This window comes from Halichoeres trimaculatus, unplaced genomic scaffold (genome assembly GCF_033239565.1).
Source record: "Halichoeres trimaculatus isolate MK-OKI-2021-1 unplaced genomic scaffold, fHalTri1.1 fHalTri1_scaffold_22, whole genome shotgun sequence".
Lineage (NCBI taxonomy): Eukaryota > Metazoa > Chordata > Actinopteri > Labriformes > Labridae > Halichoeres > Halichoeres trimaculatus.
Window position 1 is genome coordinate 20,975,846 of NW_027437200.1, and position 13,702 is coordinate 20,989,547.

A 13,702-nucleotide genomic window follows, 5' to 3' on the forward strand; every position below is an offset into this window, starting at 1 on the left:
GATGTTAGAAAAAAGCACTTCCCGCCAAAGCTAGCATTTTTCCCTCCTTTTTGTATTAGGGTCCAAGTGGCAACTTGAGAAGCTAGAAGCAAGAATAGAGTCTGTATTCGAAAAACTTCCTTTCATAAGGTTTGCTCAAGCCCACCCTCCAGCACTCAAGAAGCCTCCTACACAGCTGCCATGCTATAAAATCATGTTCTTCTATTTAAAAAGATTTTTTTTTTGGATACTTAATTTGGAAAGTCCAAAAAGAACAGAAACAAAACAATAAAATCTTAGTGACAAAAAACCTCAGATCAGGATGTCTCTGAAGATATACCAATCTGTGATGTCACAAATTGCACATACCTCATATCCCTCTTGCTGAACTATGTGTGACTTTTGAACAAGACTAACGTCTCACTCTGAGTTTATTTTATTACAGACTTTTGAATTTCCCCCAAATTTAGTCTGACATCCAACATGCTAACTTGTGCTTGTTGGTAAAATGTTAAAAAGAAAGCCAGTACCGCCTCTTTAAGAGCAGATAGTGAGCTGTAATATATGCAGGAACCTGTCTAAAAAGATTACATAAAGCTAAACTGCCTGGGGTTGTCTGCTGGTCAAAGCTAGGATCATGTCACTTGTGATGTTTGCCGTCTTTTTCTGCTCACACAGACTGGTTTCTCCGCTAACAAGCTAACGGAAAAATGTTATTTGGACAACAAACAGAATCCAGCTTCCACCAGAAACCTAGAGGTGCTTTAAGTCACCGCTGAGCATCTCACACTTTCAGATTTAAAGATACAGCACAAAAGAAACAGTTTTTTGTTTTTATGCTTCACCTCTTTTCAAATCGGCCAACATGCTGAAAAAAAATGTGACATTTCAGTCATTTTATCAGGATGTCTCGAGGCTTTTTTCAAAATTCTGTGTTCCTCGTCTTTCACGGTGACACAGCTCACAAAAGAACACAAGCTACTGCCGCTCCTGACATTTCGGTTTTGTTCTTGGCAGCCCACGTTTAATGGCAGATTGAATTTCCCTTCAGCCCCCAAAGGTTCTTTGAGTCATTCAGAGTGGAGACAACATGACGGGGTGGCAGGAAAAAAACAGAGCTGCAGTCGCAAAGTCAGAAAAAAGACTTTTTGTGGTTGCTTACACAGAAATGTGAATTTTATAAGAACAAGTTTTTAAATGTAAATAAAGCTACCTGGGAACATGTGTTTACCTTGGGGATGGCATCGCTTGGGTTTCACTTTTGCTGCTCTTCAAAGGTGTACGGGGTTTCTCGGCCACAGACACCATAATGCAGGGGCCCACCTCAGCGAACAGCTCCTGATCCGTTAGCTCCTACACACACACAGGAACACACACACACACACAAAGACACACTGTCAGCGTCAGAAGAAGGAGACACTCTTGATCTCTCAGCATCTACCTCCACACACAGAAACAAGAAGAGTCGTACCAGTGTGTCCGTCTCAGAGAGCGCCTCCTCCAGGTTGCGGCTGCGGGAGTGCTTCATCTTCTCGAGCGGATGCTGCTCCCCCTGCTGGAGAGACGAGGCAGCTTCAGTCAGTTAAAACCAAAGCTGTGATGCCTGAATATTCTCTGCTATTTGATTTGACACACAAACTGAAAGCAGAAAAAAAGGCTCATTCCAGGAACCGCGGCGCCAACATATCCATTCGAATCCATTCAGCTCAGCGAGATTAAACAGTTTTCATCGAGCAGACAGCGACTCTGTCAGAGAGGTATTGGATTTCTGCTCCGTTCAGGAAACCTCAGAGTGACACATTTATGAATTTTGTGTTCACACATGGGCTCCCTGCAGGGCAATCTTTATGGGCGTCACATTCAGGATATTTACCACATTGATATAGAGTCACGTCAATACAACGCTGGTTTTCAGCTTCATTTTATGCTGTTTCCTCACACTCTGAAGAAAGCTACTGTTTGAGCCCAGTGTTGTTATTTTATATTATTTTATGTTGTTGATAAAAATCATGTCAGTTGGGACTACCCCTGTCAAAAGAATTTGTTACCTGAATGCAACAAGTTAAAAAAAAGCATGTTAAAAAATACATGTGACCAGAGTCGAGCTAACGCTATGTTCAATTTTTAGCTAATTAGTATCTGTCTTTCCTATGAATACCCTGGCTATGTTATGACTTTAATCTGATTGGTCAAAACCACATAATAGTTAGATTTCACTCGTCATAGTTCCCACACCTTTCACCCCGGCCTGTTGACACTGTGGCAAAAACATAAACTCTGGTTAGCACTCTTAACTGGTGAGCTTAATTAAGGTTTCTCAAACTTTTTACTCCCCTATTCAGGCAGCGGCTGAGTTAAACTAATACACTGTAAACCCCAAAGTTCAAATGACTCCATTGGATTAAGCTATGAAAACTTAAAATTTGTTATTAAGTTCAATTTACTCAAATGTCTGAGTTTTCAGTGTTGAAACTGATGCTTTCTGAGTAGATTTTACTTTTGTTACTGTTTAAGTTAGCACAACTTAAAATCATTAGTTTGTGACTGTGTTTTGAAACCGTGAGTGAGGATAAATTAATATATCTTTTTACATTTTCAAAATTAGCCTAAATAGACAAGAGTTCAGTCAAACATTTCATTTATTAATATATTACCATTACCATTAGGCAGCATTAGGTACAGACCACCAGTCAGCGCTGTGGGGCTCAGACAACCTGTTCCCCCTGAAGAACAATATTTCAATGTACAGCAGGGTCTCATATCTACTGCCTTCCCTCCTCACTCAAGGTTACTAAAGTTATGAAAATAGAGCTGATTTTTGTTGTGACGGCGTTTGTAACCATGAGTGAGGAGGGAACGCTGTGGATATGAGACCCAGCTGTTCTTAAAAATGTTATTTAATTAAGTTGTTCTGATCTGCTTCAATTTTTTATTATTACATTTACTTAATTCATGAGACAAAATTATTGATATCACATCTTTCAGTTTGAGTAAGGTCAACTTATTATGTTTTACAGTGATATACAACATTTTTAACATTAGTTAATATTTTAATTAAGAACAAATAAGCATCAGGTTTATTTGATTAAAGACATTCAGTAGAATGATTTTCCATAATAATAATTAGAGGTAACTAGTTTACAAGCATTTTTCAGGTTAACTCAACTTATCCGGGTTTACAGTGTAGGCAAGTCCAAAATCTGACAAAAATGTACAAAAACCCCCATAAAACACTTAATCCAGCTAATCCGTAAGAGATAAGACTACCTGTGTGTACGAACTGCAGTGAAATCAAACTATTTGGAACCACTGGGCTTTATAACATAGAGGCTATGTATGTATTGGAACTTGTCCTGCAATCCAGGCACAACAGCAGAACTGGTAAGAGCATCTCTAAATTGCTGACAGCCACAAAATAAAAAAAAACTTCATGTTGTGAACTGGGAATGTTTTTCTGCCTTTATACACTGTCAGCCATCTTGTACCCCTCACTTTTATCCTTTGGGTGTCACGGGGTGATGAAATACGCACATGAAAAGCTGCTCGCAGAGATCTTATCATGGCGACAGGTGCAAGAAAATCTTGACTTCAGCAGTGTCTTATTTACAGACAACTCTTTTAGATCTGCGTGTCATCATTTCACCCCCAACACCACTCTTCTAACACAGCTGCTAAGGAGACTTTTATGTTTTAGAGCTCGGCGCCCTTCAGGGGCAATAAATATTTACAGCTACCAGTGAGACAGGGATTAAAAGAGAAAAAAAACACGGTTCAGGTTTTTGTGTGACGCCCTGCAGCTCACTCCAGTGAAATTCCTGCTGATGCCGCAGCTGCTGCTGCTGCTGCTCCCCTGCAGGTCTGAGTTACTCACCGGACTGAAAGGGTCTCTCCCCAAGCTGCCTTTGCTGTTCAGGCTGCCGATCTCGGTCTGGGAGCTGGACTGAGACATTCCCTCGAAGAACGGCCTGAGCAGAGAAACACAAAAACATATAAAGATTTTTATACCAAGCTGAACCCTATCTTTATTTCTATTGTTTATCCTGCTGATTTTCCTGTAAATATGAGTAAAAATCCCTGTTTATTCTTCTTTTTTGTATCCTTTTTATATGTCTCTACATTTTCAAGGTCTACAAATGGTCAGAATATAAAATTCATCTTTCCCCCATAAAAACACATTTTTGTGAAATGTTTACCCTTACAGAATGAGACTTAATAAGAAACAAAGCCATCCGACACAATCACAAGCAATGACTGAAAATAAAAACATATAGCAGACCTATTTAAAAAATAGTTCCTTAGCTTCTTTCTAGCTCCTAACACTCCGACAAGAAATTTCTGCTTCAGAAAAACAACTTTTTACTTTAACTCACTTTTTTCAACTAAATGTTATTTGTCTTTCTTAAAAAAAAAATATTTATTTAAAAAAAAAATCAAAAATAAACTGCGGTGAAGCTTCAAAATGTGACTGCAGTGAAGGGTTTCCACCAGCAGAGGGAGCCCTGAATTATCAGAGATGGACACAGGTTCTAAATGTGTCAACACGGAGCATAAGGAGGCATGTAAACAAGTTAACTCAGTTTGATAAAGGGATTTGATGTTGTATGACATATGAATAAATGAATAAATAAAATATAAATATACAGATAAAGATACCTCAGTAACTATTGGGAGTGATTAAGTTTCCAACATTTTTCTGTTATTGTTACATCATATACATTTTATTCGAAACATTCTGGAATAAGATTAAATTTATTCCTGTTCTAGAACCAAACAGAATAAAAATGTTTCAATTTTACTTTTAATAATAAATCAACATTCTAGGGAAGTTGCGGCATTTTCAACCCAGCTCAAAAAGTAATGTTTTTAAACCAGATTTCCAATTTGAGTTTCCTGTTTGACCGTGATTTTTTAAACACAGCGATAGCATACTTTGACTATATTCAGAGACGTATCCAGACACGCATGCAGCGGTGGCCCAAGCCCTCCTCTGAATGGCCACCCAAGGTTTCCATAAATATAATTGGATATTTCTTGCATCAGAACAACCTTGCAGCTTTCTATAAATATCTAGAAAGCACATTTTCTTTTGTTACCCTGCAAAAAAGTGAAATCTGTGCAAGATAAGAAGCTCTGTTTTATCCACTGGGGGCGCCACATCAACACAAACTGAAAGTTCCCCAAAAGGAATGAATAACAAAAATTGCCACTGGGGTAAAAATAATTTGCTTGTCAAGTTTTTTTCAATAATTTAATGTCTTAATATAAGAAACAAGAATTGTATCTATTTTTTTCTTTTTTTTTACCCTTACAAGCAAACCAGGTGTCATTTTTGGTCTTTGAGTAATTTGAGATATTTTTCTTGAACTTGTCCGGTCAGATAATTTTTCCCAAAATAAAACAAACAGTTGCTTAAATTTCAGTTTTTGGAGTGAAGGACTTAAAATAGTACATGTTCTGGAAACTTAAAGCTCCTGTGAGCAGTTTGCATTGATTTTGGCGCCCCCTGTGGACAGAGCAGTACTTTGCTGATCTTGTTATGAAAATTTGTAAACTCTCATTCTGTTTAATATATCACTCACTGAGAGTGTGAGAAAAATGTATGAAAAAGTCTGGTTCAGCAGTTCTTGTTGAGCGACACCTACCCCCTGACACTGATTGCAACTTAAAAAAAAAAAAAAAAATTAATTAATTAATAATGATAATAGGATCAATATTTGTTCTGATGAAATTTGTTTGCTTTTCATGTTTCATGAAGAGTCAACAATATTTAATTTAAAGGTGTTTGATCATGAGTCAAGCTGAACTCACAGGAGCTTTAATGTTTGCTCATTTAATGATTACATACGTCACTTCAGTTAAAAAGTCTGGATCCGCCCCTGATCATGCTTTTCGCCCCCTTTAATTGATATCTCTGTGTCTGTGATGCTACCTCAGTTTCGGTTTAGGTGTGCTAAGGATGCTATCAGTCTCCTCCATCTCTGGCCCGCTGTCGCTGGGGTTGTACATCTCCAGACTGTCGTAGAGCTCGTCCAGGTCCTCCTCCACCTCCTGGATCTGCTCCCTGGAGACGTGCTCCAGGCCAAAACCAACCTGGAAAGGAGACGCATCAATAAAAGACACATGAAGAGGAAAACAAACACTGTTCCTGACACTTTGATCAGTTTTGAGAAACACGTCGGCATCACGCTTTGATGTGAGATCCCCAGGAGAGGATAAAAACACGTTAAAATAGACACGTTTCTCTTCTTTCGAACTGACAGTGTTTGGTGTTGCTTTTCATCGATCTGCCAGCTGAATCTCAGTTGTTCTGCCACATTTCACCCACACACCTTCAAAGCCAGGCCTGAAAATACATGTTGACTCCTGCACCCACCGAAATCCTCACAAATGAAGTGGATGTGTGACCTACCTCATCGGTAACTTTGAACCTTTTCAGCAAGGCGACAAACTTCTGCTTGATGTTGGGTTGCTACGAGACAGGAGAGAGGAGAGAAAGGAGGACACAATGAGAGCCTCAGGAGATGTTGATTTCAGTATGTGTTTGTCGGGGGAGGCGATGTATAGCTGTGAAGGAGATGACAGGAGCAGGATGGAACGGTAATTTCCGGGCTTGCATTTCACGCTTGGTGACTCAAACAACAGCGGTTAATGGATACAGCAGGAGGACATCTTTCTTTGTGTCATAGTTGGTGGATTGTTTTATCTGTGCTGATGTTTCTTCACACCCTGGGCTGTAACTCTATCTTATGTTATCAAACTGGGCTATTAAGTTTAGCGAGTCACATCTCCCCCTCTGCTAATGTTTCCCTGAGTTAGCACAAAAGTAGTCGCTTTGCACACTCTTTGAATTCCTTGAAAACTGCATACTGGTGCAAATATCTGTTATCTGGGCTGTACTATTCCACAGAAAGCTCTTCATCTTGATGACATTTTGTAATTTTTGTAGCCATCTAAAAACTTCAGTCTAATATTCTCTTTTCTTTTAGCTCCATTTTTGGTCTCCACCACTTCTTGAAAAATAACACCATATCAAAAGAATACCTACCCAAAATTTCTGCAAGTTTAGTTCCTGCTTGCTGACACCACTGGCCGTTAATTGAGGTGAGCTTTTGTTAGCACTGTATTAGCTTCTGTTAGCATTGTGTTTTTTTAACATTGTGGGTAACACATTAGTCTCTGTTAGCCTCATATTTGCAAACATTACAGCTTGAAAGGAAGCTTCTGTTAGCATATTACTTTAACAATGTGGCCAAAACATATGTTTTTGCAAGCATAATATAATCTAACAATGTGGTTTTGGGTTAGCTTCTGTTAGCAACATATTGATTAACAATGTGGGTTTGTGGTGGGTCTTGGTAGTAGCATATTTGTAAACAACATGGCTAAAACTTAAAGATGTTTTAACTCTAAGATGTTGGCTTCTGTTAGCATCGTATTGGTAAATGTGATGTAGGTTTGAGTTAGCTTCTGCTAGCATCTTGCTAGTTAATGTGGGTTTGGGTTAACTTCTGTTAGCATCATGTTAGTTAACAAGGTGGGTTTTGGTTAGCTTCTGTTAGCACCATATTGGTAAATAATGTGGGTTTGGGTTAGCTACTGTTAGCTTCTGTTAGTCAATGTGATGCACGTTTGGGTTAGCTTCTGTTAGCATCAGGTTAGTTAATGTGGGTTTGGGTAAGCCTTTGTTAGTTCCATGTTAGTTAATGTGGGTTTGGGCTAGCTTCTGTTAGCATCATGATACTAAATGTGGGTTTGGGTAAGCTTCTGTTAGCCCATGTTAGTTCACAATGTGGGTTTGGGTTAGCTTATGTTATCATCATGTTAGTTCACAATGTGGGTTTGGGTTAGCTTATGTTATCATCATGTTAGTTAACAATGTGGGTTTGGGTTAGCTTCTGTTAGCATCATGTTATTTTACAATGTAGGTCTTGAGTTAGCTTCTGTTAGCATCATAATGGTAAATCATCTAGGTTTGGGTTAGCTTCTGTAAACATCATGTTCCTTAACAATGTGGGTTTGAGTTAGCTTTTGTTAGCATCATGTTAGTTAACAGTGTGGGTTCGGTTAGCTTCTGTTAATTCCATATCGGTAAATAACAGGGGTTTGGGTTAGCTTCTGTTAGCATCATGTTAGTTAACAGTGTGGGTTTGGGTTAGCTTCTGTTAGCATCATATTGGTGAATAACCCAGCTACATTTGAAGTTTCTGGTTAATGACGTAGCTAAAACATTAGTTCCTGTTTGATTCAATTGTTTTGAAATGCTGCCAAAACTTAAGTTTCTTTAGATTAGCATGCTAATATGGCAGACTAAACAACATGCATAGTTCTGTACTGGATGTTATCCAGCAATCCTAGCAGCATGGTAACTGAGAGAAACTTGAGGCTAATGGTTGCTATAGAGAAACAATTGAATGTTTCTTAAGCTACCGTTTCAAGATATGACACCATCAACAGTATCACTTTCATTTTTGAATGAAAACAAATCAAAATTGAGCAATTTATGAACTGTTAACTTTTTTTTTTTTTGTGAACACAGAGCAGCATCACAAGTGAGGGTCTGAGTGGATGTTAAGAGCTTCAGTGTTTTGGGAGGTTGTGTCCTAAACTGTTCGTAGAAAGTGAAGAGGATCAACTTGACGCTCATTCACCTGTCCCTCTTTATACACTTGTGTGTGTTTGCATGTGTGTGAGTGTTTGCTCACTGCAGTGCAGCACAGAGGATCCTGTTGAAATTGCTCTGAGTGTGTGTTTACTCTCATTTTGTATCTGTCCTTCAACTAGACTCTGCAGAAATGGTGGTAATCTAGTGTGTTTCGGTATGTTCTTGTTTTACTGTCTTCGTGAGGACATAAGATATTTTTTGCTGAATGAGGACGTTTCAAAAGGTGACGAAATTTCAGCAAATTTCCACTTTATTAATGCTATTTAGGCATAAGATGTAGCTTGAAACCATAGATTAAGGGCTTGATAAGTGTTGATGTAAGAGACCTTGCATTATAAGACCAAGAGTCCTCAGAAAAACATGATTACAAGTATGTGTGTGTGTGTGCGTGTTGTCCACAGGCGGTGGTGTTAAGGAGCAGCAGTGAAAATCTCACAGAGATCGCCACATGGTGCTCCATTAATAACCTGCTGAGACTAACTCCTGCTGCTATCTACACACACACACACACACACACACACACACACACACACACACACAGAAAATGTAATGCACATAAATCCTGAAAAATTGCAGGTCATTGTAGCTCGTAGGGGTTGCAGACAATTTTGTGTCGTAATTTGTTTTCCCAACCGTGTGACTGCACATATGGAGTGTTTGTGTGTGTTTGTGTGTACATGTGTGTCCATGCATCCCAGGAGGCCAGTTAGTGTTATTGCAGGAGCATGTGTTGAAAATTGGCCCAGAATACATGTTTTCGGGAAGAGAGGGAGAAAATGGATTTATGGATGAAGTGACAAACTGGTTGGAAGGAGGAGGAGGATGGGGACAGTGTGGTGGGAGGCAGGAGGGAGCCCATCGGAGCCAAGAGACGAGCCGAGGTTGAATAAGGTAAGGCAAGTGGCAGATGAGAGGACACTCCAGGGTTGCTCATGAGGAGGTTTGCAGTAAATTGCCAGAGAGAAAGAGATAAAGGGCTGAGAGGCAGTGCGGTGAATGAGAGGGTAAGGGAGGTTTTCTTACTCTGGTGATGGCGGCATTTGAAGGCAGCTTGCGCCTCAGCTTCTTCTTCCTCACTTCATCTTCTTCGTCGTATAGATACTGAGAGAGGGGGAGCAAGGAGAAAGACAGGAAACAGGTTTGAATGAGAAAACGTGAGCAACTAACCCAGCTTTCTTTTGCCATTAGAGCCCAAGTTAGCTTGAGTAAGTGCAAGTCAATTCAAGTTAGAGCAATTTAGGGGCCCCTGTAAAGCCTGGTCCAGACTAAAATGAGACTTAATAAAAAACAAATAAGTGGCGTTGTGGTGACTACGTCCATACTTTATTCAGTCTATTGAGAAACACGAACACAAAAGTTGCAATATTTTGGCTCCAATCAAAACTTTTTTTGCCTCTAGAGTTTGCTCAAATTATCCCACATTAGCATAAGTTAGGTTGGGATTAAGTCAAATTAATTAGCTTAAGTTTGTGAGAGTTAGTAAAAGTGTGCAAATTCACTCAAGTTAGCACAAATTTTCTCAAGTTAGCTTAATTTAGGGCAAGTTAGATTAAATAGGCTCAAATTAGCTTAATTAAAGTTAAGTTAGCACAAATTTGCTCACTTTAGCTTAAGTTAGAGCAGGCTAACACAATTTAGTTCAAGTTTGAGCAAGAAAGTCTAACAAGCTGATGTAACAAATTCAGCAAGATAGCACACATTAGCACAAGTTAGACTGAGTTAAGTCAAGTTCAAATTAGCACAAGTAAGCTAGAGTAAGAGCAAATTAGCTTTAAATTTGTTCAATTTAGCTTAAGTTAGCTTAATTTAGCTTCAGTTAGCCTAAGTTTGTATGAGCTAGCTTAGTGAGCTTATGTTAAAGTTAGCACAAGTGTGCAAGCTCACTAAAGTTAGAACATTTTTTTCAAGTTAGCTTAATTAAGGGCAAGTTAGTTTAAATAAGCTCAAATTAGCTTAATTAAAGTTAAGTTAGCACAAATTTGCCCACTTTAGCTTAAGTTAGAGCAAGTTAACACAAGTTATTTCAAGTTTGAGCAAGGTGATGTAACAAATTCAGCAAGCTAGCACACATTAGCACAAGTAACGCTGAGTTAAGTCAAGTTCAAGTTAGCACAAGTTAGCTTGAGTAAGATCAAGTTAGCTTTAAATTGCTCAATTTAGCTTTAGTTGGCTTAATTTAGCTTTAGTAAGCGTAAGTTTGTATCAGCTAGCTTTAGTGAGCTCATGTTCAAGAAAGCACAAGTGTGCAAGCTCACTCAAGTAAGCACAAATTTCTCAAGTTAGCCTAATTTAGGGCAATTTAGGTTAAATAAGCTCAAATTAGCTCAATTAAAGTTAAGTTAGCACACATTTGCTCACTTTAGCTTTAGTTAGAGCAGGTTGACACAAGTAAGTTCAGGTTTGAGAAATTTGATGTAACTTGGTGCAAATTACCCTCAAGTTACTGTAAGTTGGTGCAAGTTAGCTTGAGTTATTACAAGTAACGCTGACGTTGGTGTAAGTTAGAGCAAGTCTGCGCAAGTTAGTGCTAATAAGCTTTATTTAACTCAAGTTAGAGCATGTTAGGGGGCTTGGTGAAGCCTAGCTTGATCTAGAAAGACTAATCTAGCTAGTCTATAAGAAGCTAGCCCCTTTAGCAGGCAGCTTACATTTAAATCCAGCTTATTGCACTACCCCCTCAAGTTACTACACGCTGTGTCTTGCACCATCCACTGTAAAGGTGTAAGATTTTGTGATTAATGTCCGATGTAGAATGATTTTTTATTGAATTATGGACAGACGGGATAATTTATAGTGAGTGGGTTGTTGAGGGTGAGAAAACACTCAACTGCATCAAAGCTAACCTTATAAACAATCCTCTGTGATTCTTCAGAAGTCTTATTTCTTCTGAAGCTAAAATCGTCACATCTCCCCAAAGAAAAAGGAATTTTGAACTGTAACAAATTTAATCTTCGTCCCTTGCCTCTGCCTCTTCTCACTGCTCTTGCCTTTCAGTTGCTCCCCTCACCCTTCACCCCGCACTCTCAGCCTCCCTCCTTTCACTCTTTTCAATCCCACCTCCACAGCCTTGTCGCTCCTTTCTTATCTCTACCCACTGTCTGTTCGCTCCTTTCACTCACTCCTCCAATCTCCCGCACCGATGGGCACCAATTCCCCTCTCATCTTCTCACACCCTCTTTAATAAGCGAGGAGAAGGCGCACAATGAAAACGAGGGCTGCTGCCACCGGCTAAGTACAAGTTAAAGTGGTCTTCACGAATTGTAATACACGTCCTTGGCTGGAAGGGAGGCGTTATTATGTTGACATGTATGATTCAAAGCTCTAATTCCAGCGTGACTCATGAAATCTTCACAGAGAGACTATTTTTATGAAGAATCAACCACCACCTGAAGCTAAACCCGAGAAACCAATAATCTCATCTTTGAGAGGAACGGCAGGTTCCCGTCCAGAGAAGAAGGGGAGAGGTTGGATGTTAACCACCACCTCAGGGGTGAAATCAAAAATAAGAAGCCCTGAAACACAGCAGACTGCTCCTCCTGAGGACACTCGAGAGTCTGAACTGACTGGACTTGACCTTGTGAAGCTCCTTGAGAGGTTTTTTCATTAAATGTAATTGAAAGATATTTGAAACAGATTGATACCTCTCATGTGAAAGACATGATAGAAGTGGACTCAGCCACAGGGACTTCATCTCTTTTATCTACTGGTTTGTAAAATTCAAGCTGACATTTGAGCAAATTTGAAAAAAGCTCCCTTCAAGGTGTTCCTGAACAGACAAAGAAAGTTTTGTCAGAGACACGTCAGTTCTGACTCTTTCTTCTTACCTGAAATTCTGACTAAAGAAGAAAAATAAAGAGAAAGAAAAATGGAATTTTGTCTCAGATTTCAAAATTCTGACATCTGTGATTTAATGGCCCTAATCCTCTTCCATACTACCCCAAAAAGAGAGATCCCTCAAGTTCACTCAAGTATACTCAAGTTAGTGCAAGAAAGCTCAAATAATCTCAATTTAGCTCAAGCAAGAGTGAGTTAACTCAAATTAGTTAGCTTGTTAGCTCAAGTAACTCAAGATGGAGTGAGTAGGCTAAAGTAAAATCTGGCAAGCTGGAGTTAGCTCAAGTTAGCTCAGTTTGTTAGAGCTAGTTTGTCAAAATTTGCTCAAGTAAGCTTATGTTGGCACAACTTTGTGCAAGTTAGCTTTAGTTGGGTTAAGTTAGAGCAAGTTGCCTTGAGGTTGACCAAAGTTGCTCAAGTTAGCTTTTGTCAGATCAAGTTCGCTGTACTTGAGTTAAGCTAGCTTAAGTAAGAGCTAGCTTAAGTTACCTAAAGTAGGAACAAATTAGCTCAGTTTGTAAGGGCAAGTTGGTCAAATTTTGCTCCGATAAGCTTAAGATAGCTCAACTTTGTGCAAATTAGTTTAAATTAGCAAAAGTTAGGGAAAGTTACCACAAGTTAGCTGTAAGTAATGCGAGATATCCAAGTTACCAGTACAATTAGGGGGCATGTTACCTCAAGTTTGCAGCAGTGAGCTCCTGTTACTGGAGGTTAGCTCAAGTTTGTGCAAGTTAGCTCATGTTACCTTAAGTTAAATCAAGTTTGCAGTACTTGTTTTAAATTAGCTCAAGTGAGCACAAGTTAGCTTAAGTAGAACCAAGATAGCTCAGTTTTTAAGAGCAAGTTAGTCAAAATTTGCTCAGATAAGCTTAATTTAGCTAATTTTTGTGCAAGTTAGCTCAAGCTTTTAAAAGTTTAGGAAAGTTAGCACAAGTTAGCTCTAGGTAGTGCAAGTTATTTATGTTACCAGAACAAGTAAGGGTATCCTACCTCATGTTTGCGTAAGTAAGCTCCAGTTAGCTAAAGTTAGAACAAGTAAGCCCAGGTCGGCTTAGGTTTGACCATTAGATCAAGTTTGCACTACTTAAGTTAGCTCAAAAATCTTAGCTCACGTTAGCTTAAATAGGAACAAGTTAGCTCAGTTTGTAAGAGCAAGATTGTCAAAATTTGCACAGGTAAGCTTAAGTTAGCTCAACTTTGAGCAAGTTAGGTTAAGTTAGCACAAGT

General features: G+C 39.0%; 1 protein-coding gene across 1 annotated transcript in view; it reads right to left on the reverse strand.

Moving 5' to 3' along the window:
- The window catches only part of pacs1 (phosphofurin acidic cluster sorting protein 1), an 89,794-nt gene that overhangs the window by 11,299 nt on the left and 64,793 nt on the right, over nt 1-13,702 (reverse strand). Inside the window, exons 7-12 of the mRNA XM_074699266.1 lie at nt 9,665-9,742; nt 6,389-6,448; nt 5,909-6,069; nt 3,851-3,944; nt 1,451-1,534; nt 1,211-1,332 (exon numbers count right to left, since the gene is read on the reverse strand). Of these exons, the coding sequence (XP_074555367.1) occupies nt 1,211-1,332; nt 1,451-1,534; nt 3,851-3,944; nt 5,909-6,069; nt 6,389-6,448; nt 9,665-9,742 (599 nt within the window). The remainder of the gene's footprint in view (nt 1-1,210; nt 1,333-1,450; nt 1,535-3,850; nt 3,945-5,908; nt 6,070-6,388; nt 6,449-9,664; nt 9,743-13,702) is intronic.